At 48.7% G+C, this 25,227-nt stretch overlaps 1 protein-coding gene, 1 non-coding gene and 1 pseudogene across 3 annotated transcripts; all 3 read left to right on the forward strand.

Annotated features, from left to right (window-relative positions):
• Nucleotides 1-193: 193 nt before the first annotated feature.
• On the forward strand, nucleotides 194-20,983 carry TBL3 (transducin beta like 3). 2 transcript variants are annotated; one of them, XM_090023216.1, is made up of 22 exons: nucleotides 194-228; nucleotides 6,462-6,513; nucleotides 6,651-6,746; nucleotides 7,882-7,929; nucleotides 8,356-8,497; nucleotides 9,038-9,122; nucleotides 9,773-9,943; nucleotides 10,268-10,343; nucleotides 11,004-11,100; nucleotides 11,938-12,146; nucleotides 12,641-12,782; nucleotides 13,298-13,356; nucleotides 13,928-14,031; nucleotides 14,759-14,909; nucleotides 15,087-15,317; nucleotides 16,133-16,203; nucleotides 17,231-17,387; nucleotides 17,790-17,848; nucleotides 18,372-18,475; nucleotides 19,487-19,558; nucleotides 20,163-20,321; nucleotides 20,722-20,983. In XM_090023216.1, the coding sequence occupies exons 3-22, from the start codon at nucleotides 6,672-6,674 to the stop codon at nucleotides 20,832-20,834; spliced, it is 2,325 nt and encodes a 774-aa protein (XP_089879342.1). In that variant the 5' UTR covers nucleotides 194-228; nucleotides 6,462-6,513; nucleotides 6,651-6,671; the 3' UTR covers nucleotides 20,835-20,983. The 2 variants fall into 2 exon arrangements, with proteins under 2 accessions (XP_089879342.1, XP_089879343.1); XM_090023217.1 differs by lacking the exon at nucleotides 194-228 and adding an exon at nucleotides 4,718-4,823.
• Nucleotides 242-370, forward strand: LOC149855137 (U2 spliceosomal RNA; annotated as a pseudogene).
• LOC149855138 (small nucleolar RNA ACA64) lies at nucleotides 2,552-2,682 on the forward strand. The gene has a single exon (XR_016438811.1). It is a non-coding gene; the product is annotated as a small nucleolar RNA ACA64 (small nucleolar RNA).
• Nucleotides 20,984-25,227: the final 4,244 nt, after the last annotated feature.

The following is a 25,227-nucleotide window of genomic DNA, read 5'->3' on the forward strand; positions in this document are numbered from 1 at the left end:
CACACCCGGGCGCACGGGAAGTGGACACGGCTTCGTTATACAGGGTGCGGGGTTCCGTGCGCATGTGTAGAGGCCGGATGAGCTGGGCCGGGGGCCGGGCCCCGGATCGAGCATGAGTTAGAAGCAGGAGTATAAAAGGGGTGGAGGGGGCACTGTCACCTTCTTTTTGTAGGGGGCAGGGACGTGAGCCGGAGGGAGCGGCGTGACCACGTAGGCGAGCTCCGCAGGGTAATTGTCTCTCATATGTCCTCCATAGGAGGTCTATATTGAGCAGATTCTTTTTGGTATTGGGTGGTGGAACCGGAGCGTGCTCCATCCACTCCATGCATTGACCTGGTATTGCAGTGCTTCCAGGACCGGTGCAAAAAAACAGGAAAAAAAAAAGATGTTTGGGATCAGGCGTACATCTAAAAAAAAAGTGTACATATTATAGGCTGTTTTTGGTTTTGTTTTGTTTTTTGCAACAAAAGGGAAACAATAAGTTGTAGGCTTTCATGTTTTTGGAGCCAGGTTGCATTGGCTCATGGATGAGCAGACACGAGATCGGTGGGAGTCTGGCTTCAGGGCCTGGGAGGAGAGCTGTGCAGAGAGCAGGGATCTGGGTCTGCTGGGGGAGGCAGTCGGAGAAAGCAGCTGATCACCCCTGAAATGGAGACTAAGGAGCTGCAGCTCTGGATGACAAAAGCACTGCAAGAAAGTAGGACTGGTGGAGAGAGTCCAAGACAAAGAGGGATCTGGGCTGGCACCTGGATCTGAGCTGTGCTGAGGCATGCCTGGGAAGCCTGCAGAGGTCCCGCGCTTGCCCGTGACCTTCATCCAGGGCCCACCTGGGTTTTGTTTCCTCCTGGGGGCTGCCCAAGCCGTGCCGCGTGTGCGGGGCGCTTGGCGACGGACTGCCCTGTCCAAGCCCGCTCCACGTGCAAAGCAAAAAGCTGCAAGGCCCAGGCCTGTAAGGAGCTCTGGTGCTGTAACTTGTGTGGGGAAAAGGGACATGTTTTTCGAGCCTGCCCCAAATCCTTCGTCAACATGTTGAAGAGTAAGGGGTGACTGTCGTGGTCCTGACCTCCGAAGCGGCATCAGGGAGCAAGGGGGCTGAGGAGAAAAAGGAAGAGCCCCTGAAGAGGGGGCCTGGAAGGGAGGCCTGCGAGCCCACTGGGGATGGGAGGGGGTCGTCCCAGGACGCGGAGCTCACCTGTGAGAGCATCACCTTGGACGAATCCTGCAAAAGGAGTAGGTAAGAGCGCAGGGTGTTGGGGGAGGGGACTACACATGGGTTACTATTGGGGCATCCCCTGCCCCCTTCCTCTGGCTTTCTCCTGCTGTTCCTTGCTTGCTCTCCCGAAGTCCCATCACCAAACCAGGGTGCTTATGTGACTCTAAGGTGTTGGCTTAGAAATGGTATTTAGAGACCTGTTTTGGGGGGGATTGGCTTACAAGTATAGATATATGCATTCTAAGGGTTTAAGATGGGCAGCGGGGGTTAATGGGTCTGACATACACAGCCTCTCCTGGCCTTGTGCTAGACACCCTATCTACTCTCAGGGCCAAGGGATGGACACGGCCTGGGAGTTGAGGGAGCATGCCATCGCACAAGATCCCAGCCTTCGAGGCAGGCGCGTTGTCTAATGCAACAAGGACACAGCCTGGGAACTGAGGAAGCATGTGCCATGCTGTCCTGGATAAGTGACACCAGCTACAAGGCCCCAGAGCAGCGGTGGGGGAGAGGGCGCCGAGTCCTGGTTTTGGGGGGACGGACCAAATTGGGAGAAGACCTGGAAGGATACGTGGATGTGTGACCGCAGAGAGATGGCCAAGCAGAGAGAGCCACAGATGAAGAGGCATCAAGCAGGAAGGAGAAGGTAAAAACAGACTTGAAATAAACTACAGGTCCCTCCCCTTCTCTTCCTCCGTCTTCCTCCGTAAGAGGGGTCCCCATCCCCACCCCGCAGAGGCCACCATGGACTGAGGGCGTGCACCAGGCTGTCTCGTGCACCCCACTGGAGGGGGCCGTGGGCCTCGGCATCCCACCTGCGGACTGCTGATGCCCAAGAGTCTCAGTGGAGCCTGTGTCCTGACCAGATGTACTTGAACTTGGGGATTGGTGGAGCTAGAATTGATTGTTTGCATTGCTGTTTTTCTGTCATTGTGCTGGATCAGTAAATTTGCCTATTATCACGTGGCAAGTGGGTGGTCGCCTAGAGCAAAGGTATAGAGGGGCTGGGTCCAAATCCAGTGCCAATAAAGGTAGTCTGCCCATGCTCTGTAGTGGGCACATGGCATGAGGACCACAGCTCCCAGCATGGATTGCAGCAGGCTTTTCATGGCATGAGGGGGAAGGCTGCTGCAGGGCATGCTGGGAGTTGTAGTCATTCCCCCCAGCATGCCTGTGCTGCAAGTGGGCTTGCTCCCCGGGTGACTCAGTTGTAAGCAGGGGACTGACTTGAGGCTGCTGTCCCTGGGCTGCATGCCTGTCCCCTCCTGGATGTGCTTGCAAATGGGAGAGGAGCTGTGGGGTGAAAGGCTCAGACCTAGAGGGGGTGAGGTCTCTGGCACAGTCTGAAAATCGCCTGTGGTCTTCTCCAGTGGCCTCTGGTGAGATAACAGTGCCAACAGCAAAGGGAGCATTTAGCTTATTGCCCACAAGCTTTGTGTGTGGGGGATGAAACCCGTGCTCCTATAACTTTTTTTTGTATGTGAGTAGAGTAGCCTGGGGGTGCAGCTGGGGGACTCCTTTGCAGAGGAGGGTGTTCAAAATGTTGACATAACTGGAAATGCTTGCTTCTCTTCCAGTGGCAATACTCAATAATCCTGTGGAAGAGGAGCATGAAGGCTACTGAGCACCCTGAACAAGGATGGAAAATGGATGTTGTGATCTGCAGATGTTAATGCATCAAGGAGAAACTTGGGAGAGGTTGCTTTGTTTCAAGGCGTTCTGCATTAAATGCTCCTTTTGGGGACAAGGAACCCTTGTTCTTCAGCTGTTAACCAGTTCAGTCTCCCTGCGTATAGTTACTTCCATGAGTAAGGACTGTAGGGGCAGACTCCAGTTACACCGATGCGTATGCAGCCCCCTTATGGATGAGCTTTCTTGGGTCTTTAAACTAATAAACCCTGCTCTACAGTAGGTGAAATGCTGCAGCAAAGTGAAGTGACTTACCCCAAGGTCACAGCAGAGTAACAGCAGGACCAGAAAGAGCATCCAGGTCCCCTCTTTATTGCTTCTCAGCTCTTGTTCCTTCCCCCACAGGAAAGACTTAAGGGATGGAAAGGGAAAGATACCATGGGGAGGTAGTGTGGAACTGGGGGGTATATACTGCCAAGAGCATGCCCTTGGCTGAGCTCTGGGTGCTGCTACAGTAGTGATGAGGCCCAAAGGTGCACCCAGCTGGAGTGGGACAGGTAGAGATTGGGGAAAAATGTATCCTTTCTGCATCTGACATTCAACTGCTACGTGTGTATATTTAAAAAAAAAAAAACAAAGAACTATGCTAATATAGGTTGATGGCACCCTCTAGTGAGGGGGGAGGGGGTTTCCTTTAAAAAATTAAAAGTAAAAGCCAGAGCACATTGATGGGCTTGCCAGCTGATGAATCTTCATTCATTCATATATATAAAATAAATAAAATGAAGATTCTGTCTCTGTCTCTGTCTCTGTCTCTGTCTCTGTCTCTGTCTCTGTCTCTGTCTCTGTCTCTGTCTCTGTCTCTGTCTCTGTCTCTGTCTCTGTCTCTGTCTCTGTCTCTGTCTCTGTCTCTGTCTCTGTCTCTGTCTCTGTCTCTGTCTCTGTCTCTGTCTCTGTCTCTGTCTCTGTCTCTGTCTCTGTCTCTGTCTCTGAGGGAGCATACATCTTCACATATATGATGAAGATATCAGCTGCCAAGATATACATCTCCATAATCATATATATGATTTCCCATGTAGTTTTCTAAGGGTGGTAGTTGCAAATAGTGCAGTTGTGGTGTTTGGCTGTTTTGTGCAATAAAACATCTGTATTGAAAGCTGGCTCTCGTGGCTTTGAGGCTTCTCTCCACAGTAGCGGCGCTGGCTTCCTCCCACGCTGTCGCTGAACGGCTGTTCTGAAGGTCCTGCCGAAGTGGGTGGCAAACCACACTCGAATCCTTGTTGGCTTTCTTAGCTCTTTGTTATCTGATTTAATTTTACAAGCTAGAAAACGGCTGATCATTTGCAGTTGCACTTGTAACAGCCATAGGTTAGTTTTGGGGGGGTTTGTGCTTGTGGATATGCAGGCAGGGGTGCACAGCACGGGGAGCAAACAATTTGTGGGCACCTGAGCAAGTTCTTGAGCCCCCGTTACCCCAGGAGGAGCCAGTGCCTATAGCCATCGGCGTATGCAACTTCTGCTGGTTTTCCCAACAAGGCCTGTTTGCTGAAGCCGATGCTGGGGGCTGGATCCCCTCCTCTCCTGGTTGAAGCCGCTCTGGAAGAACCGAGCAGGCAGTTAAAAAGAGGCTATTTATTTTCATTGCTTCCCAGCGCTGCTGCTGCTGCATTCCTCTCTCCGGCCGGCTGCAATGGTGCCAGCATTTAATCTCTTTTACCGGGGGGTCTGAGCCCTGCCTGCCCGTGCGCCCGCCCCGAGCTGGCTGCCCGCTGCCCGCACTCCGGCCGGCGGCCTCCGCCGTTCCAGCCCGTCTCCAAGATGGCGCCAACGCAGCTCTTTGGAGAACTGCGTCATCCGGGAGCGCCGGAGGTGCGGCCTTTGGCCGGGAGTGGAGGGCGCCGGAAGTGGTGCGCACGTGGTTCACGGGCCGGCGAGAGGCGAGCATGGCGGCGGGCAGCGCGCCCGTGCGCTTCAAGACCAAGTGAGGAGCGGGGCCGGGGGGAGCCCAGCCCGCGGCACTCCCCGTGGAAGGGGCAGCGGCAGCGGCAGCGATTCAATTCCCGCACTGCCGCCTCCAGCTGTGCGAGTGGGCAGGGGCTAGGCCACGTCCCAGGGATGGGGGGAAGCTGCTCCCTCCGCCGCGACTGCCTCGTGTGCCAGACCGGCACCAGGCGCAGATTTGGGCCAGGCGCTGCCCGTCCAGCCAGAAAGGTTGAGCACCACTGCTCCATAGCATCCGCCTGGCTTTCCCAGTGGGAAAGCCGCAGCGATTTAATACTGAACGAGCTCCTTGCTGTGGAGGTTGGGCGGATTTCTCCAAACCCTTTTTGACAGCCAATCATCTTTTGCATTGTATATGTATATGTGGCACCTGCCACCTCCTGGGTGAAGGGCTGACGACCAGATTATGTTGGTAGGCTGTTCACGGGTCGTAGGATCGGTGGCTGTGCCAGGAATCGGCGTTTTCCAAGTTGCCCGTGGTTTAATACAGCGTGCACTGAGCTGGTGCCGGCTGTGACGCTGCCTTCCGAGGGCATGTTTGTCATACTGGCCACTGCCATTTGTAGCAAGGGAAAAGAAATGCTCTAGAGGATCTGCCACACCAAAGTTGGCTGTGTCGAAAGCAATACCAAACTGGGAGCAGCTGGAGTTGGGTAGTGTCTGAGTCTCCTGGCTTTGCAAGCTGGAAACAGATTTAACAAGGAAAAGAGGTCGCAAGACCTGACCGTTGCGTTGAAGCATTTTACAAGGATTTCAGCTGCCCGGACCTGTCTCGGGCATTCTGTTACCTTTCCAGAAATACAAAACTCTGAAACTTTTGGTTTGGAGGTGATACCTTTTTATTAGATCAGCTAAAAAATAGCAGTTACATTTCCAGACAAGGTTCTTCGGGTAAATCTGATATCTGTTGTTAGACCAACTCAAATAGTTGGAAAATGTCTTCTTTGCAAGCTTTCGGGTGCAAACACCCTTCGTCAGGTTGAGGAAACAGCTGCAGTTGGTGTGTCAGATGCTTCCTCAGCCTATTCATACCCAACAACTTGCAAAGAAGAATTTTTCCAACTAAGTTGTTGGGTATAAATGGGCTGAGGAAGCATCTGACACGCCAACTGCAGCCACTTCCTCAACCTGACAAAGGGTATTTGTATCCGAAAGCGTGGAAAGAAGAATTTTTCCAACTATTTGAGTTGGTCTAATAAAAGAGATGGGATTTACTCAAAGAACCTGGTCTGCCTGTGTCCTTGGACCAACTTGGCTACAACCTACACAACTGACAAAGGGTGTTTGTACCCAAAAGCTTGTGAAGAATTTTTCCAGCTGAACTGGTCTAATGAAAGAAGTCGGATTTACTCGAAGAACCTGGTCTGCCTGTGTCCTTAGACCAACGCGGCTACAACCTGTACTCCTGGAACTAAATTCCCACGCACTTTTGTTTGGCCCTTTTCCTTTATTCCCCAACTTTTATTTCCATACAGTCATTACATCCAGTTCAGTCTAGCAAGACACAGAGATGTAGTGTTTGTGCGCTTAAAGAATTATCCCGGTGTGTTGGTTTGCAAATGAGGTAAACAAAACATTTTACCTGCTACTTTACTTGTATTTCTGTTTCTCCTTTCAGCTATGCTGTGTCAAGGAAAATTGAACCTTTCTACAAAGGAGGAAAAATTCAGGTATTGCCAAACCCCACCTTCCTTTGTTGAAATGATGGAGGCAGAGAGTAATGACAAGGTGTCACTGCTAAGGTTTTCTAAAAACAAAGTCAGTTATTTTTCTGGTTCCATAGACATTTGTGCCTTTTTCCCCCCAGATAAGCAGAGATGGAAACTATATGTTTTGCCCTTGTGGAACCAAACTGAATGTAATGGATATAGCAACAGGAGCCCTGGTTCACAGCATCGAGCAGGTGAGCAATGCAAATTAAACTAAAGTTTACTCAATCTACAGTTTTTTTTCAAATGATTTTTGAGGGATGTCTTTATTTCTGTGCTGTTGTTCTAAAGCTGTAGGGGGGCTAGCCTTTTCAGCAGGCATGCCACAAATTAGCCCCACACTCTCACCAAGTGCCACTCTCATCCCCTTCCCCGGCCTGGTCTGCCGCTCTGCTTCCCGCTTCCTGCCATATCTGCTGCTGTGCTGCTCATCTTTTCCCCAGTCTGCCATATGCCTCACACCCCGGCTGCCAGTGCCACAGGTTGGCCACCACCATTCCAAAGACACCGGCAGTAAGAATCTGGCAGAATAAAGAACAAGAAATGTGCAACCAGAAAAATACATTATTTGTTTACCATGTCCCTAGCTACAGTATGATTTGAAAACATTGCCATAGTATAAATCTTGCTGGAAGATTGCTAATTCAATTTTATATCACAGCATAGAGAAGATCTTTTTCATCAGTGGAAAGAAGCAGCTTCTGAGTTTCCCTAGATAAGCAGCCTTTGCACATGGCGTGCAAGGAAATATATTTTTTCCTGGACTTTTATGCTCCATTCAGGTTTCTCTTGAATGACTCAATCTCCCCCCTGTCCAAGTGGGATCCCTGTAGTCTTGATCCGTTTATTATTTCTCAGCATCAAGAACTGGATTTAGTCCCAGATTGCAGATGCCTCTATAATGATGCTGCTGAGAGTTGCTTGAGAATTGATATAGGTGGTATCAGATCCCCCTGATAGGAGCAGGAAATATATCTGCATATGGTCTCTCTGGAAATGTGGGGGCCAGCTAGAACAAAAAGTTTGCACTTGTCGATGTAAGTTAAACGGAAGCTATGAATAGCTTCCCAGAAACATGATGGGTTCACATCCCTCAGCCAGGCAAATGCGTCCACAGGTGGGAGTTGCTCCTTCATCAGGCTTGTATATCGACTTCCTCGTGACCCTCCTGGAGCTTCTCCCACTGGAAGTTATACATTGAAATGCATCCTGAGTGAGTACAGGAAGCTAGTAGATATAAATTAGTGGTTACGTTGCCTGTTAGAAACATAGGAGTGTGGCATTTACAAATATTGTGCAGATGATGTAAGTGTCTTTCCTTGTTTATAGGAAGATCAAGAGGACATTACATCATTTGTTCTTAGTCCTGATGATGAGGTATGTGACACGTTACACTTCCTTCTAATTTCTCTTTCCAACTTACAAAGCATAAATGCACTGCAGACATGCTTAGGTGTTTACTGTTGCCTCTGATCAGTGGTTCTGACAGCATGCTCGTTGCTTCTAAACACACTTGTAATGCACTCACTCTTTGGCATTACACAATTGCATTTCTGTCCATCACATTACAATGTACTTTTCTTTTTGTATGAATCTGGACGTTATTGCAACCAAAGCAAAACATATAGCACAGAGAAACAAATTAGCTTCAGAACTGGTTTCTTTTGGTAATTGAAAATTCTAGCGTTTGGCCTGATTCCAGGTCTTCTGGAAGACCTGGAACTTGCTATGAGCATAAATAGCCCTATTCTGCACTAGCTAATTGAGTTTCTATTTCTTGCTGCCTGCTTTTGTTGTCACCAGATCCTTGTGACAGGAAGCAGAGCATTGCTGTTAAAACAGTGGGATTGGCGAGAGAACAAGTGTACACGCACGTGGAAAGCAGTGCATATGGCACCAGTAGCCAGCATGACCTTTGATTCCACTACAACTTTGTTAGCTACAGGTACCTTATTTAATGTTGCATGGTGAAGAAGTCTGTGTATTTGGGTATATTAGGCTTATTCAGGATAATATAAGACAGAGCTGCTTGATGTTTGTAAGAAATCAGAAGAGAAACAGGTAGTTTCTCAGGACTTTGCTTTCATCAAGAATCATGTAATGAACCCCACAGAGAGAATGTATTAAATAAACGTATTATATTTGTAATACATACTTAAAGCAGCAGCTTGGTCTGAGGGTCTATGCACAGAACTGGGGGTCAGGAATTCCTGAGCTGAGATGCAAGCCCTGAAGCTGGCTCCCTGCAGGGCTATTATCAAGTCATTTCACTTCTGTCTCTCACTCCTCAGCTGTGAGTACTGATTAAATTACCCACCTATTTCAGATTTAATGAGTTACTTTTGCAGAACCTTCAGGTGTAGGAAGTACTCTACGGTTATTGCTATGATTAGTCATTCTCTCTCGTTTTTGTAACCTGCGAAACTTGGATACAGATTCTGATGTACTGACCCCACTTCCTTTCTCCTGTCTTGTCTTCTCCCAGGGGGCTGTGACAGCACCATCAAGATCTGGGATGTGATCAAACAGTACTGCACACACAACCTGAAAGGATCAGCAGGGGTTGTGCAGTAAGGAGAAATTCCTCTTATTTTCACCTTTTCAGTTAAGGAAACAAGCAGAGACCATGTCACCAGAGCATGACATTTCACCCAGGAGGCCTGTTTAAAATAAGGAATTGCAGCTTACAGATAGGAGTTTGTGAGTGAGATTCCTGGAACTCTAGTTAATAAAGGATAACCCAATTATGGAACTTCTGAGTTAGGGCTGATGATAGGCCCCTGGCTGGTGGGAAGAAGCACCATGGTTTCTTCTAGAGATAACACGTGAAAACATCCCACGGTGCATTTCTTAATGGCGAGGATGTCAGCCGTGACATCCTGGCTGAATTACAATGCTTAACACTGTTCTTCTTCCCAGAGTCCTGTGGTTGTTGCTTTGGGCAGACAAAATAGGGAAGTGCATGATGTCATTAAGGAGTTTTGTAGACCCAAACTGAGACACTGGCAATTGAGAGGCATATGGCAAGCACAGACCCTGGGTCTCTTTCCCTGACAAACCAGGTGTGGTTGGTGGACATCCTGCAGAGGAAATAGGATCCTAGATTCAGTGTAGCTAACATAAGTGAACTTTCTGGGCAGGCTGCACACTACCTGCCACTGCTGGATGGTCAGTGCCTGCTTTGTTTGAGTGTGTCTGTTTCTCTCCTCTCTCTGTTCAGTATTGTTGAGTTCCACCCCGACATCTCCCGGTTGCAGCTGTTCTCCTCTTCAATGGACTATAAGATCCGGATCTGGAACCTGACTTCCAGCAAGTGCATTGCCATGCTTGATGGCCATTACAGTGCTATCACTTCTCTTACTTTTGCTGCAGATGGGAATACCCTCATCAGGTAACATTATTAAGGGGTCAGCTTGCCTCCTCCATTTACCTCCTTCTTGCCAAGAAACACACAGCATACCTGTACTCTGCATAGGAGCAGAGGACTGACAATGCTGCGCATTCAGTCTCAGGTGGGAACATTAGAGGAGAGACCTGGGGTCTGGGTTTCACTTTACCATTCTTTGTGACTCGCTGAACACTGAACAGACTCGCAGACCTCATCTTTTATGGTTCTGACTTAGAGAAGTGCTGAGTCCTCACAACTCCAGCTCTGGAATTGCACATTGGTGAGAGAGGGCTGCTAGTCAAAATGCTTTTATCAACTCTGTTGCAGTTCAGGCCGTGATAAAATCTGCATGGTATGGGACCTGAACACAAGAGCAGCCAAGAGGACTATCCCTGTGTATGAGGTGAGATTACACTGAACGACTTTTTCTACCTCAGTGGAGCACCACCTCCAAGCAGGAGAGAAGGGGGCCTGCCTCAAGACTGAGTAGTTAGACAGGCTCTCACATTTAACTTGCCCTTTGCTGCATATATATGCTTTCTAGCTGAGGGACTCAGGATATGGAAAGGAGATAGCAAGCAGATAAATATTTATACAGGTATTGGGACTTCTAGGAAACTGGTCCAAATACAGTCCAAGTTGCAATCCAAGCCTGGACACTGCTACATAAGAGGATTGCTCCTGTTCTGGATCCTGTAGGTTCTGACATTGCACGTGAAGTGTCTTCTGGCTGGGTGTGAAGTCACCTTTCCAGTATCCCTCCTGTTTCATTTATTCTCCCATCATTGTTTTGTGTTGTGGGGCAATTAGCACTCGCCTGTGCCATCTGCTGTTCAAGTCCCAAGGGTGAAAAGGGATGTCACCCTTCATGGTGTCAAGGTTGGCTTTTTTTGCCTGTATTATTGTTTCCCATGCTCCTGTATAGTCCAGCGTGGGTGCAATTGGAAGGGAAAGCTCAGCCGGCTAACAAACCTAGCGTTCCGTAAAATTCTCGCATTTGCTGAGAAGGAATTGGATCCGGGGCTCCCAGCCAGTGTGTCATGGCCTGTTGAATCACCCCTAGAGCGTGGAAGCTGCAGTCCTGTTACCTGAGGATGGAGATTTCTCACAGCTTGGCGTGCAGAAGCAAGGGCTTCACTTTGTCACAGCTGGCAGCAAAGGTGAGTGTGAACCCCTTGGCATTTCCTGGCTTGTCCCTGGCTGGCTGCAGAAGGGAAGGGAACTCCACTCTCTTCCACTGCTAGGGCTCACAGACCTACCATTACTTTGTGTATGACAAAAGCCCTTGCCTAGGTCAGCGAGCCTTTTCCAGCATGCCTGGGGGAGGTGAAGCATCACTTTCTCTCTCAGCCCAGTTCTGCCTCATTCTTCCCCTAGGAAAGAGTGCACTGAATGCCTGGACAGATCCTGTAGTTAAAGTGAGCTCAGACAATACCTCCTTTCTTAGAAGCCTTGTCTGATATAGAAAATTGCACTGGTTTAAATTAAGTTGGGTTTTAAAGCAGTGGAACCCCCTGTGTAGACACTCTTAACTCAGTTGCAGTGGCTTCCACCAGTTTAGCTCAGTGGTTTCAATATTTTTTTCATTTGTAGACCCCTAAAAAAAATTTGAATGGCACTGGGGGCCCCTTTGAATTGTAAGTGTGGGTATTCACATACTTTTCATTCATCATAGTCATCTTTCACAGAGCCCTTAGACATAGTCTGCAGACCCCCAGGGGTCCATGGACTGGAGGTTGAAAACCACTGGTTTAGTTTAAGCCTGTTTGCAGCTGACTTGGGGAATCTGAAATGAGGTTTAGACCAAAACAAGTGTCCACGTAGCCTTTGTGTGCTGCTAAAACAATATCTGGACAATCACGGCTTTAGTAAACCAGAACAGCATGATCCTGTAAGCAGAGCCAGTGTTTGATCCAGTACTGCTCAGGAGACTACTGGGGCAGTATGCCCCAAACAGTGTCATGAAACTGCCCCTCAATGATCCTTCCCTCCATTAGGGGCCCTGCGGATCTGGGAAGCGGCCACAGCTGCCTGTGTGTACACCCAGCCTGTGCCCTACCAGCCTGTGGAGTCCGGAGAGGAGGAAACTAATGAACACAGCCTGACTAACTGCATGCTGGTGCCTGAGAAAAACGAGATTGCAACCGTGACTGCTGAGCATAATATCGTCCTGTACGACATTCAGACTCTTCAGCTGAGGAAGCAGGTACAAATAGTCTCTCTCTCCTTTCTCACTGCCCTCTGGGGCAGCTCCCTGTCTGGCCAAGTCTTTCCCTCTCTAGTGCGGTACCTCATGTCCATCTACTTGTATTGGACTCCAAGGCATAGGGCATGGCTTTGCAGAGGGGGGAGTTATTTGAGGGAGCTTTGCCTAAGGCATTGAATTGGGAGACTGAACAACAGAGGGTCCTGACCTTTGATCATTGGGACTTAGAGGTTGCCCTTTAGAGGAATCTCTCCTTAAAGTATTGAAACGCAAGGTCAGCGAGGCGTAGATCAGCTTAGGAGTGCTCCACGCCCTCTGACGTGTGTGTTCAAGGGAGACTGCTCTTTCAGATTGGCATGTGTGGCACTGATTGAAAGATTGCTTGGTAAAGCAACAGTAATTCTGTGCTACCGAGTATGTGAGCTGTTGTTTGGTTCTGCTCTAGCCAGTTCATTCCTTGCCTTTTAAACTGCCTGTTGTTCTATTGCCCTCAGTTTGCAGGTTACAACGATGAGGTCTTGGATGTGAGGTTCCTCGGTCCTGCCGACTCTCACATTGTCGTGGCTACTAACAGCCCTCAGCTGAAATTGTTCGAACTAGCAACGTCACACTGCCAAATCCTCTATGGGCACACAGGTATGGGGGACTGAGAAGCTTGTGAGTTCTGTGCTGGGAGGGAGGGGAGCATGTGCGTCTCTCTTGTAATTTGGCTTCTCTCTTTCTAAGACTTGTCTGTGCAGATCCTGCTGCACTGTTAGTTCTCTAGAGCAGCATAGAGGCCCGTGGTTTGTAGGCAGCATGTGCGGGAAGATTGTCCTCCTGCTGTTCGTGCTGTGCCCACTTTGCACAAGGGGAAAGCTTTCAGTTTTCGGGGCTCTGTCCTGCACCACTCTCACCAGCGCTGACATCTGCTTCAGTTAGAGAGAGAGTTGGGGGTAATGGTAATCTCCGAATGCCAGTCCAGTGTGTTTGGGGTTTGAGCTACAGAGTCAGCCAGTCACTTAACAGCGAGTGCTGGAGCTCACAGTTCTGATATGTCCCGAGGCTGTCGGAGCCGTCCCATCGTGAGGTGGTAGTCTCAGCCATATCTCAGGTCTGTCTTTTGGCCAGGCAGAAGGCTACATGGCTGCTCTCTTACTGTCTCCTTTCAGAAACGGTTCTGGCCCTGGATGTCTTCAGAAAGGGCATGATGTTTGCCAGTTCTGCCAAGGTAATGGGATACTCTGTTCCTTTATATAAGGCATTTTACTTTAAGTGACTTTTGCTCCCATAGGCAGAGTTTTCCTGCTCTTTGCTGGCAGTGTTAGGAAGGGCCTTTGTACTGAAGGGAACTCTGCCCTGGCTGTTGAGCTTTACCCCTTTCATGGACATTTTTGAGTGCTTTCTAAACCCCACTTTCTCATTCACCATCGTTTCTTGATACTGGCGTGTTCCTTTTATTACAGTGATGCCACATTTTTTTCTGGGTACGTGCTCTGCTCTGCAGCAGGTGAGCTCACTGTGAGGTATGGCTGTGAAACAGCCTGGGAGCAGAGACAATGTACATCAGGGTTCTTACAGCTTTGTATTCTTCATACCCAGGAGGCAAAGCAAAGGGACAAAGTGCAAGCTCCCCAACCTGGCCAAATCCAATCCATAAGCCCAAGTCTCAGGTCTGGCTGGGGATGATACAGTGAAAAATGCAGACAGATGCTATTTGAAGGCAGAGCATACCAAGCCTTTCAGCTTTTCTTGTTCTAATCCATTGGCAGGGGCAATGACTTTCAGCTTTCCTGTTTCAGGACAAAAGCTTCCGAATCTGGCGGATGAATAAAGTGGGTGAGGTGCTCTGCCTGGCTCAGGGAGTAGGCCACACGTATGGAGTGGGCACAATCTGTTGCTCAAGGTAATGGAGGTATTGTTCTTACATGGGGCCTTCATCTGAATGCAGGTGCTGCCACTGAGATGAAGCCAGGTTGCTCAGCCACCTGTGTAGCATCCTACACTGGAGGGGGCAGGAGGTGCACTTGTTTTATAGCACATGTGGGCAAATGTTGGAATGGGATCCTTGTAATTCTTGGTGCCAGTGTAGCAGACTGAAGGTGCAGGGGGTGCTTGACACCCGAGTGCCCATCCCATCCAGCCCTAGTGCTTGGTTTTTCATCCTTGACATGACATCTAAGTATCCTAAAGAACATGAAGCCGTAGGAACTACGATGTACCTAGCCCCTGGTTTTCATCGTGCTGAACTGGAAAAACACCGAGATAAGAGAACTGACTGGGAAGCCGTACTTGTTTATACATTCTGCTCCTTCCTTCATTCTCTACTTCCTTTCTGAAGATCAGTTTCTGTATTCGGAAGCAGTGATACGGGAATGGATACTCAATTCAGAGGAGTAACAGTGCCTGTGGCTAATGTCTGACCTGCCAGAGGCTCTTGCTGCAAGGGCTTGCCTGAAATCAATTGAAGCTTTTAAGAACATTAAAGCACTTGGCTGTTCAGAGTCCTAGCTGAGTGACTGGGTACATGTAGAAGGTGGTAGAAAGAGGCCTTTTCTTTGTGTCAGTAAAGTGATTGTTCTGCTTCGTTGCATTTGAAATTTTTCCTCTTGGCCTGTTCCTTTTCCCTCCAGAATGAAAGAGAGTTTTGTTGTGACCTGCAGCCAAGACAGCACGATCAAGGTCTGGAATCTCCCAGAGTCCCTCACTTCCAAAGCCAAAGCCGCCTTGATCTCGAGTCCGGAAATCCTTCAGGCCCAAGTAACCGAGAAGGGTCACCACAAGGTAAAATGTCAGCAGATGTGAGTGAGTTTCTCTTCTTTTGGAGCGTGTTTAGCAAGTTTTCTTACTGCTCCCTCCCCTCCCACTTCCCAGCCTGGATTGACCAGGTGTTTGGGTAAGCCTGGCAAGAGAACGTAACCCTTGTGCACCCTTTCTCTCCTTCTACCTGACTTTCCCTAGGATATAAACAGTGTGGCAGTTTCTCCAAATGACAAGCTGATCGCCACCGGCTCTCAGGACAGGACGGCCAAGCTATGGTCCTGTCCCGACTGCTCTCTGATGGGTGTCTTTACTGGACACAAACGTGGGATCTGGTGTGTGCAGTTTTCTCCTGTGGATCAGGTCTTGGCCACCTCCTCAGCCGATGGCACCATGAAGTTGTGGGGTCTCCGTGACTTCAGTTGTCTAAAGGTAACAGAACGCTAACAGGACAGAGATTCAGCAAGGCAGCTCCAAGCAGGCATTGGGGTTGGCACACCTAGCAGAAGCGTAGCAGCAGTGCCAGGCAGAGGGGCACACAAGCCAGGCCTGACTTTGTTCTCTAGGACTAGTCACTGGTGTATGAGGCATGCATAGGCACTAAGCCAACCCCTGGACAGGAGCGGAGTCGGTGCTCTGAGTAACTGCCTCCCTCTAGCTCATGAGCTGATTGCCAGAGAATAGGCACATTCTCCCTTTGACCTTATGCAGGCATAACCAGGAAGGAAACAGGCCAAGAATGATTTTCATGAAGAAGCATCTGTCCAGACTGTCTGCCTGTTTCTGAGTTTCCGATGGCACATGCTAAACTCCGCAATTTCTGCTGTCCCACTCCTTTTAGAGAAGCCAGCAGTCCCAGTGCTGGGATACTCACTCAAGCAGCATTATCCTGTATTTTATAGGCAATAGCTGGTGACTCCCTCTTTTCAAGAGGGCACAGCTGTCTCCCTCTGATTATACCACTTGGGGTTTGGCTGTGTATCGCAAGCTAAAGCAACTACACCAGCCTTCAACAAAGTAACACAAGGGCATGTCCAGACATCTGTCCATTGAAACTTATTTCCCAGTGCTTCAGGAATCTATTGCATTCTTGAGAGAGAACTGTCCTTTTTGGACAATTTCTTCTCCCTGCACTGCCTGGCTAGCTGATGGAGCCAGCACCACAGGTATGCACCTACAGCAGGGATGATGGCTGGTTAGTCTCTAGGCAGCTTTGGCATTGTTATGCTCCCTTTTTAATTTTCCAGACGTTTGAAGGCCACGATGCCTCCGTGCTGAAGATCATTTTTGTGAGCCGCGGGACACAGCTGCTTAGTAGGTATGTGCTGGCCCTGCGAACCTGTGTGCTGCATGTCAGAGCCAGTCCTGAGCAGAAATTTGTTCCACACCATTGACTGGAGAGCAGAGGCTGGAGCAGTGAAATTAGATTTGCAAAGTCCCTTCCCCAAGGGGGGGATGCACACTTCACAGTGGGGATTCACACAAGAGAGGGAACTGTGTTCTGCTCTGGGGGAGTCTGGGAGGACTCCAGTGCTGGGGCCACTTCCACTGAGCTGGGTCTATAATGCTCCCAGAGCCACAACTAGCTGGCTCAGCACCTGGTGTCTTGGCTGCCAGGCTTTCCAAGGAGCAGATACAATGCCTGTAGTTCACCTGGCTGATGGGGAAGAGGATAGACGCTGATGAGATTAGCTCCTTCCCTGCTCAACCTCCACCCTGGGCAGCTGGGTCCTTATGCCCCCGCCCCACCAGAGATCATGGGTAGAACCAGTGTGCAAAGCGGCTCTAGGGGGTGCGGGTTCTGCCTAGCACATCTGGCACGCTACAGAATAATCACCTTAAACGGCATGAACCCAGGGCCTTTGGGGAAAGGTTTCTTTGCTTTTACTGCTGCAAAATCTGAACGAGCTATCTTTCTGTTTTCTGGGCTGGCAGCCAATAAACTGCCTGCATTGTGAGAAGCAAACCGTATTTTACAGACTACCTTGTTCAGAGACTGGGATTATACCACTAGGCTGGGATGCGAGACACCCAGGTTTGGTTCACAGCTCTTCTGTGTGACCTTGACAAGACACTTAGCATCTCTGTGCCTTCATGCCCACTCTAGACAGCTCGTTATCCAGCTCTACAGAGGACTCTAAAGATAAACACACAACAGTGTTGGGAAGCCTTCAAATCCAATGGTGAACCGAGGGTCACAGATACCAGGATAGTTTCCTGTCTTTTTCTGCTGTTCAAGAGCTGCTATTATCATGCCACCACTTCTGCAGCTGAGCAGGCAGAGAACAGGACTCTAGACTGAAACCCCGTGGTTGATGCTCTGTTTCTGTTCCACTTTCCAACAGTGGGTCTGATGGGCTCTTAAAACTCTGGACGATTAAAAGCAATGAATGCGTGAAAACATTAGATGCTCACGAAGACAAAGTGTGGGGTCTGCACAGCAACAAACAGGACAACGTGGTTGTAACAGCCTCCAGTGACTCTTGCATCACCCTGTGGAAGGTGCGGTTCAGGGTTTGCCTTGGGAAGAAACGGAGAGCGTGTAGGCTAGAGGTGATCAGAGTGCAGGGTGGAGGAGTCAGATTGCAGGGACTGTTCCTAGTTCCACCCTGACTCGGTGGGTGACTTTTAACCTCTCCATTCTTCATGTGTAATATTGCCGTAACAAGTGTTGGTGGATCTCGGCTAAAGCCAACATCAGGATTCCCTGGACAGCAATATCACTCCTCTCCAAAGGCAGAGACAAGAGATGGCCCTGAGCAGCCTGCCTGGCTCTTGATGGAAGATGGCACTGTCTAAAAAGGGCCTGGGTGGGTCCCAGAATTTGGGGAGCAGTTGGTTCCTGTCATACAGACCTTGCTACACAATATCAGCTGACTGTAGTTGTCTTCTGATCTTTCACAGGATGTCACTGAAATTGAACTGGAAGAGGAACAAGCTAAAAAGGAGGAGCAGATTATGAAGTGAGTGACCCTAAGAAATACTTAGGATGGCAGGTGATAGAATTGGTCCCTGCTAGCCAACAAGACTGCCTGAATCCAGGCCTTGCAGTTCGTTCCTCTCCAGAAGGAGATTCCTTTGTTTCACTCCTTGGCTTTTGCCCCTAATACTCCTGTAGTCTTTTCATCTTCTGTAGTTTCTCTTCAGTTCCTGCAGAGCCCTCCTGTAATATGTCAGCTTCAGAAATCACGTAGTTTCATGTTTCTGTGCTGCTGAGATAAGCCAAGTTGGACCATTAAAACTTACTCATCATTCATTTTCTCGTATATCAGCCAGCACAGAATAACTCAGGAAAGCCTTTACCGCGCTGCCAGGATAATTACCCATACAATGGAGGCACTGAAGTTTGCACTGGCCAGCAGGCTTTTATTAAGTTCTTGGCACTAAATCTGTCCACAGTGTCACTACTGAATGTGCTGCCTTCTGCGTATGGTTTGTTCCATCAATCAACAGCCCCTCTAACACAGTCTTGTTCCTGTTTTCCAGGGACCAAGAGCTTTCCAACCTGCTTCATGAGAAGAAATATCTGAAAGCTTTAGGGCTGGCAATCTCACTGGATCGCCCGCACACTGTTCTGACAGTGGTCAAAGGTAAGTACATCCTGAGACAGCATGCTGCCTGCTACCCTGGCCTTCCAGATCTGTTAGGATTGGCAGGTAACAAATGTAAAAGCCCAGCTGGGTGGACAGCTCCTCTTTCCGTCTTCCCCATTTCCATTTGACACTTTGAAATCTCCACTGCCTCACTGCAATGCACATAGCTGTAGTTGTCCTTGTGGTCTTTCTGCATACACTCACATCAAGAGAGGTATGTATAACACAGTGATCTGTATACGCTTTAGTGGCTCCTCTAAGTGCAGCAGACAGTGACTGATTGTCCAGGAGCTTTGAGTCTTGAGTTGGAAGACAGGCCAGCCTTTCTCTCCAAAACCAGTAGCCCGAAACCAGACTTTCTATCAAGGTGAATTGTTACTTTGCAGCCTCTGAGTTTCAAATATGCTCCTGACAGTTGCAGTGCAAGCAGTAATTTGCACTTCTAGGTGTCAGGCTGCCAGCTTCAGTTCCCATGAGGGTAGATATCAGGTTTGTAGATGCAGTGGTTTGGCAGAGGCTGGAGCTGCCTTCCACATGTAACCGTGACCCAGTGGCGAATCAGGCTGTCTCTTCTGATCATAAGAGGGAGACTTTTTTTCCAGAACCTATTGTTCAAGCTCATGAGTGACAGTCTAGAAAAGCAGGACAAGAGAAAAGAAATAAATAGAAATAAAACAAAGAAGTATGTTGGTTAAAGATGCTCTTTCTTTACCAGAAGTCGGTGACTCATCCTTGATTGATTTCTTTCCCATAATTTCTAGAATCTGGATTTGGAAGAGTTAGGTACACAGCTGCCAGAAGGTTACTTACAGAAGTTGTGCAGTTAGGCCTGTGGTTGTGTACACAGTTGTAAAAGCAAAGCACACCTGTTTTCACCAGAGCACACCTTACAAGTCCCAAATCTTTGGATACTGTCTACTTGCAAACTCTGAGCTCTGTTTTTTTTCAACTTTTAAAATACTTACATTAACCTGATTCTTTGCCTTTTTGCGCTTCCCCTCCTTTTAGCCATCCTAAAGGAGACCGATGGGAGAGAGAACTTGGAAAAGAACATCCTCAGACTGCGGAAGGATCAGAAAGGTGGGTTGAGTGTTGGTTCAAATGAGTAATAAGTCTTAAATTAGAGGGAACAGATTCTTCCTCTGTTTGCCATGGCTTTACCCCCGACCAGGCAGGGCTCATTCATTTGGAAAGAAGCTGGTCGTGATGTAGACCTAAGCCTGCTATGAACTGATTTGAGGCTCACGACCTTCACAGAGTGTTATTTTGCATTTTTATAGCATCTTCTGTTGGAAGTTCTCAAAGTCCTCCAACCCCCTTTGGGAGGCAGCTAAGTTTTATTTTCCCCACTTACAGAATGGGGACATTGAGGAGATTAAATAAGTTGCCTGAGGTGGATTGATGACAAAGCCAGGAATACGGAACTCTGGTCACACATGGCTATTGCCATCCCTGCTGAGAAGGCCCCTCTTTTACATTGCTGGTCAGTTGTTTATGACCTGCCGGAGTCACAGTCAGTCTAATGAGGGGCTTGTGTGCTGTTACGGTTTCCCTGCAAGTTTGCTGCTCAATCTGGGGGAAGCTGGATAGGCCTGGCCTGTTCTCTCCCATGGTGTGACATTGTCTAGTGCATAAATCACGGTCAGACCTGAGTAACCCATGTATTTCCTGCTTTCCCTCCTAGAGGCTGTGCTGAAGTACTCAGTAACATGGAACACAAACTCTCGCAACTGCCACGAGGCTCAGGCTGTCCTTGGCATCCTCCTAAAGCACGAAGCCCCTGAGTGCCTCCTCCAGTACGACGGCATTAAATCTGCTGTGGAATCACTTCTGCCCTACACCGGTGAGTTACAAAGGAGGCTGCACCTCGATTCAGTCCCGCTGTTTGTGCTGCTGTATCATACGGGGGCTCCTACAGCAACACCTCTAGCACTACTGCACTGCACCTGATCTTGCCCACAGCCCAACTCCTGAGCTGCATGTCAGACCCAGATGTTGTAGCCGACAGCTTGCTACAGCATGAGGTATAGCCAGGAGTTTCTCCACTGGCCTGTGGTGCCCTTTGAAGCCATTTCTTGGTGTCTGTAAAGGTGACACATGCTCCACGTTCTCTGCTCCCTCCATTCACCACAGCTGGGACAGAGATGGGCTTTCCCCCCTCCCCCCAGTTTTCTTGGCACACTCAGGCCTCCATAGCAGTTTAGCAAAAACATTTCTTTTTCTTTCTTTTCTTTTTTTTGCAGAACGTCATTTCCAGAGACTGGGCCGGTTACTGCAAGCATCCATGTTCCTTGAGTTCATGTGGCAAAACATGAGGCTGTCTGATACTTCCAAGTGGGACAAGGATGGTTTGTGACCATTCACGTGCCACTTGCAGTCAACTGAGGACTATGACCAAGAACCAGAGACTTGCAGTGACTGGTACTAACGGTGCCTGGCTCTCTCATCCAGCCCTGCAGCTATGGTATTTTTATAATAAACTTTTTAAGTGTGAGTTTTTATAAATAGTGAGTCCAGCAATTCCTTGTTGCCTCCCAAGGCCCTGCATAAGGAGGAGATGGTCTTCCTGGCCAAGAATCGCCTTCCTCCCACTCTTCAAACTTTGAATCTTGAAGGGTTGCTGCATGAGCTTCAGAGAAATCGCAAATAGCACAAATGTCCTCCATAGAGACACTCTTACAGTAAGTGGTCCTGCTGGTAGAACTCCCCGAGCCCACCTATGTTGGACCTTATGCACATGCTGGAAAGATTACAGTGAGTAGTTGGTAAGCATTAATTAGGAGTATTGCCAGCAGACTGAAGGAAGTGATTGTTCCCCTCTATTCAGCACTGGGGAGGACAAATCTGAAGTCCTGTGCCCAGTTTTGGGCCCTCCACTACAGAAAGGATGTGGGCAAGTTGAAGAGAGTCCAGCAGAGGGAACAAAAATAGTTGGGGGGCTGGGGGACATGACTTATGAGGAAAGGCTGAGGGAACTGGGCTGATTTAGTCTGCCAAAGAGAAGACTGAACAGCAGCCTTCACCTCCCTGCAGGGGGGCTGCACAGAGGATGGAGCTGGGCTGTTCTCAGTGGGGGCAGATGCCAGGACTAGGAGCACAATGGGCTCTAGTGGCAGCAAAGGAGATTTAGGTTAGATATTAGGAAAAACTCATGAGGAGAGTGGTGAGGCACTGGAACAGGTTACCCACAGAGGTGGTGGAGTCTCCATCCTTGGAGGTTTTGAAGGCCCGGCCCAACAAAGCCTTGGCTGGGATGATGTAGTTGGGGCTGGTCCTGCTTTGAGCAGGGTGTTGGACTAGATGGGACCTCCTGAGGTCCCTTCTAACCCTCATTTTCTATGGTAACTGCACTGTGTTGGGACCCCTTGTAGATAATTCTAGACCATGCTACATCCTATACAAATACCTGTCCAAAGGACGGCCAAATAAGCATAAGGCAAGAGACAGCATGTCGATGCGGGGAGCATGTTGGTACAGTGAGACAACTGGTCAGTGTACAAAGCAGTGGTCACACGCCAGTTGCCTGACTGGTGGCATGGCAGAAGGTGAGCTAAGGAGAGGGACTAAATTAAGGAGTGTCTAATGTTGCTGAGGGCATAGTCTGGTGTCCTAGAGCTAGAGTTAGCACATGCTGCTTGCATTCAGGCTTTTGTACAGGTCGTTTTGGTCACTGTGCAGGGCCTGGGCAGATTTCACAAGATTTGGGCAATGAAAGTGCTGTGAGGATCATCAGAGCAGAGCCTGGTCCAGAGTGTGAAGGCATTTCACTAGAACCCATGACATCCTGTGCTGTTTTTGCTCCCTTCACGCTGGGCCACTTCCAGAACCCAGGTCCTCAGAACGCATGTCTTTTTCTAACTACCTGACATCAGCTTGGACCTAGAGAAAGGCATGATCCTGGCCAAGCTGCTTGACTTTCTACCTCAGTGCCCTGGTTCTGTAAAATGGTAGCACTTGTACTCACCTGCTTTGAGATCTTTGGAGAAAAGGGCTGTGTGCAGTACAAACACAGAACAAAGGCAGCAATGGAGCAGACACTGGGGGTCTGGCAAGGCAAAGTTTGCACTGAAACTCTTATTGACCTCTCTCCTCACTGGCTGCCTGGTCCAAAAAAGAACTGGCACTGTTGGCCTCTCCTCCTCAAGCAACAACTCCCCTGTGGCAAAGAACAGAAAGGAACATATACCAAGCAGAGAACTGCAAGATGGTCTCAGTCAAAACAGTTTCCATAAGAGCAGACCCCAAGTGCAGATTTCTTGGCAGTACAAAATCAGACCATTTCCAAGGCATGTTTCACTTGACACCTTAAGCTCCAGATGAGAACAGATGGAGAACACACCTGTTGTGACCTTAATTTAATGCAGCCAAGTGAAGCTGGTAGCTTGACAGGGTCTGTTGTCTGATGATTTTTTGTTATAGGCCACGATGCCACCATAAACTCAGATCACCCTCAGTGCCTAAAAGAGCTTCTCTACTTCAACTGCCACCTTCTCATTCCTGTTGCTGATCAGAACAAAAGGGAAGAATCTGTGACAGTAACTCTATGGCTATGCATCTTTGGTGTTTATGTGGGGTATAAACACACTCAGCGAGACTGTTCAAGTACTGGAGGTCACAGACAGGCGTTCAAAGTACCTTGCTATTATTGAGTGTTGAAACTTAACTAGGATGAGACAAGTGCCATGTATAAAAGGACTATGGGCAGGTGTTGCACTTTTCTTTCTTACCACTACTTTTTAATTTATTTGCTCACACACCTGTGGCTACACTGCTTCTATCTGTTGTAACACCTGGTTACGATAGAGTTAAAGAGGGAGAACGGTGAATCTGCTCTAACGATCATGCTCTGGTTACTGCTTTTTAGCCCAGTGACACTTCTAGTCTAGTGGGTTTGCAGATAATGTGTCCAGGGCAGTTTGAAATGCAAGTGAATTATGAGAAGAGGTTTCCAGACTAGGAGTCAATAGTACTACAAAGAGCTGTTGAAGAAAAACCTCCCCTTACTCCCGTATGTGTTTGTTGTAGCCTGAGGCTTCAACCCTGTGCTCAGTGAACTGCTGCTTGTTGCTCACTAATAGATTTTACATGTTTAAAAGCTGTGCAAGGTAATGTATATAAACTCAGCAACAATATGGTTCGTGCTTTAGGGAAACTAGTTCAAGATCCTAAAGCTGAAAAAGCTGCATGGCAGCCTCCCTGTAGGAGACTACCTAGGGCAGTTCCCAGGAGCAAACTGACAGGATGCTATTCCAGGTGTGGCCGTGAAGGCCCTGGAGCCCCTTCAGCCCTCACTTTATGGGCAGTTGCCCAGCATGCCTTGATGTCTTTATATGAGGGAGGCTGCCCCAGAGCTTCCTAAACTGATCTCTCACATAACAACCAGATGCCTGTGGTCACTGCCTTATGGGCTAATTGCATGGCTCCATTCCACCATGCTTCACCAGTGGCATCCTCATTGATGTTCCCTTCTATTTAGCCCCTCCTCTGGGGCTCCTGGACCCTCCCTGCTCCCACACTCTTGCTAGGCTCCCAGACCCTCGCTGGTCCCATACTCTGTCTGGGCTCCAGACCCCTCCCTGGGTCCCTAGGAACTTCCTCCTCCCTTAGTTCCTCTCCAAACTGCCTTAGGTGTTACCCTCCATGTTACCTTCTGGAGCTGCAGCAGTCCCTGCTGAGATGCTGATCTCTCGGTGGGCTCCAAGCTGTTACTGCTGGCTCCTCTCAGGTCTGGGCTTGTATCCTACCCAAGCCCAGCCTTCCTCCAGAGTCAGATGTCTCTAATCAACCCTGGCTCCATCTGCAGGCTGCCTCAGCACCAAGCCTCCTGCCACACAAACCACCACTGGAGACAGTCCCTTTAGCTCCCTTGAGTAACTGCAGTGACAGCTGGACTGTGCATGAGACCCATGTTGAAATGGAAAGGCATTTCCTCTCTTCTGAGTCTTGGGGATTGCTCAAGCACTTACTGGGGTACCTAAAATCCACACAAGGTATAATCTGCAAGAGTGATTTACAACTCCAGTCCTGGTACAAAAAGGGTCCTTTTCTTCTAAGTACAGCTTGCTGCCCCTGCCTGGGCAGAGGGATGGAGTGTTGTGGCTGGGATAGTCCAGAAAATATGCAAGCAGCAAGGTTTTATTGGTAATATCTTTAACTGGACCAACTGTACAGCTGAGAGATGTTAGAGAAGGTTTCGGACACTAAATATCCTTCTGCCCTTTGGAGCAGAGAAGGTAGGAGTGCAGAGGCAGAATTGATAACGATGTGGAACGGATAGCTGGAACAACATGTGAGCAACTAAGATTGTGTATATGTAAAAGGAAATGGCTTTCATTTCTCCCCATGTACAGGCATGCGTGTTCATCCACATTCCCCTCTGTTTGGGAAGGAGGCTGCAGCTCCCTGAGTTGCTGTGAAGAATTAGCATTTCACATGAGCAGGATCAGCAAACCAATATGACTAATCCCCGTAATAAACTCTTTAGTTCAGCCTTAATCTTCAAAGGGGCAGCTACAGAATGAACAATGCACTTGAAGGGTGTGTTTATGCTGATATATTTTATGGTAAGTGATTCAACAGGGGTCCAGTGAATGAAGAGCAGATAACAGGGGTTAGAGGTCTGAAAATAAAGCAAAACTGTCTGATCTTTTATCTGGAAAGGAGGCAAATCCTAAGGAAACTGAAAACTAACCCAGAGTAGCCACAAGCTAATTACACTGTTGTAGCCCTAATCAGGTGGGAAGTGAGTG

This window comes from Crocodylus siamensis, chromosome 12 (assembly GCF_052110815.1).
Source record: "Crocodylus siamensis isolate JL-2025a chromosome 12, ASM5211081v1, whole genome shotgun sequence".
Lineage (NCBI taxonomy): Eukaryota > Metazoa > Chordata > Crocodylia > Crocodylidae > Crocodylus > Crocodylus siamensis.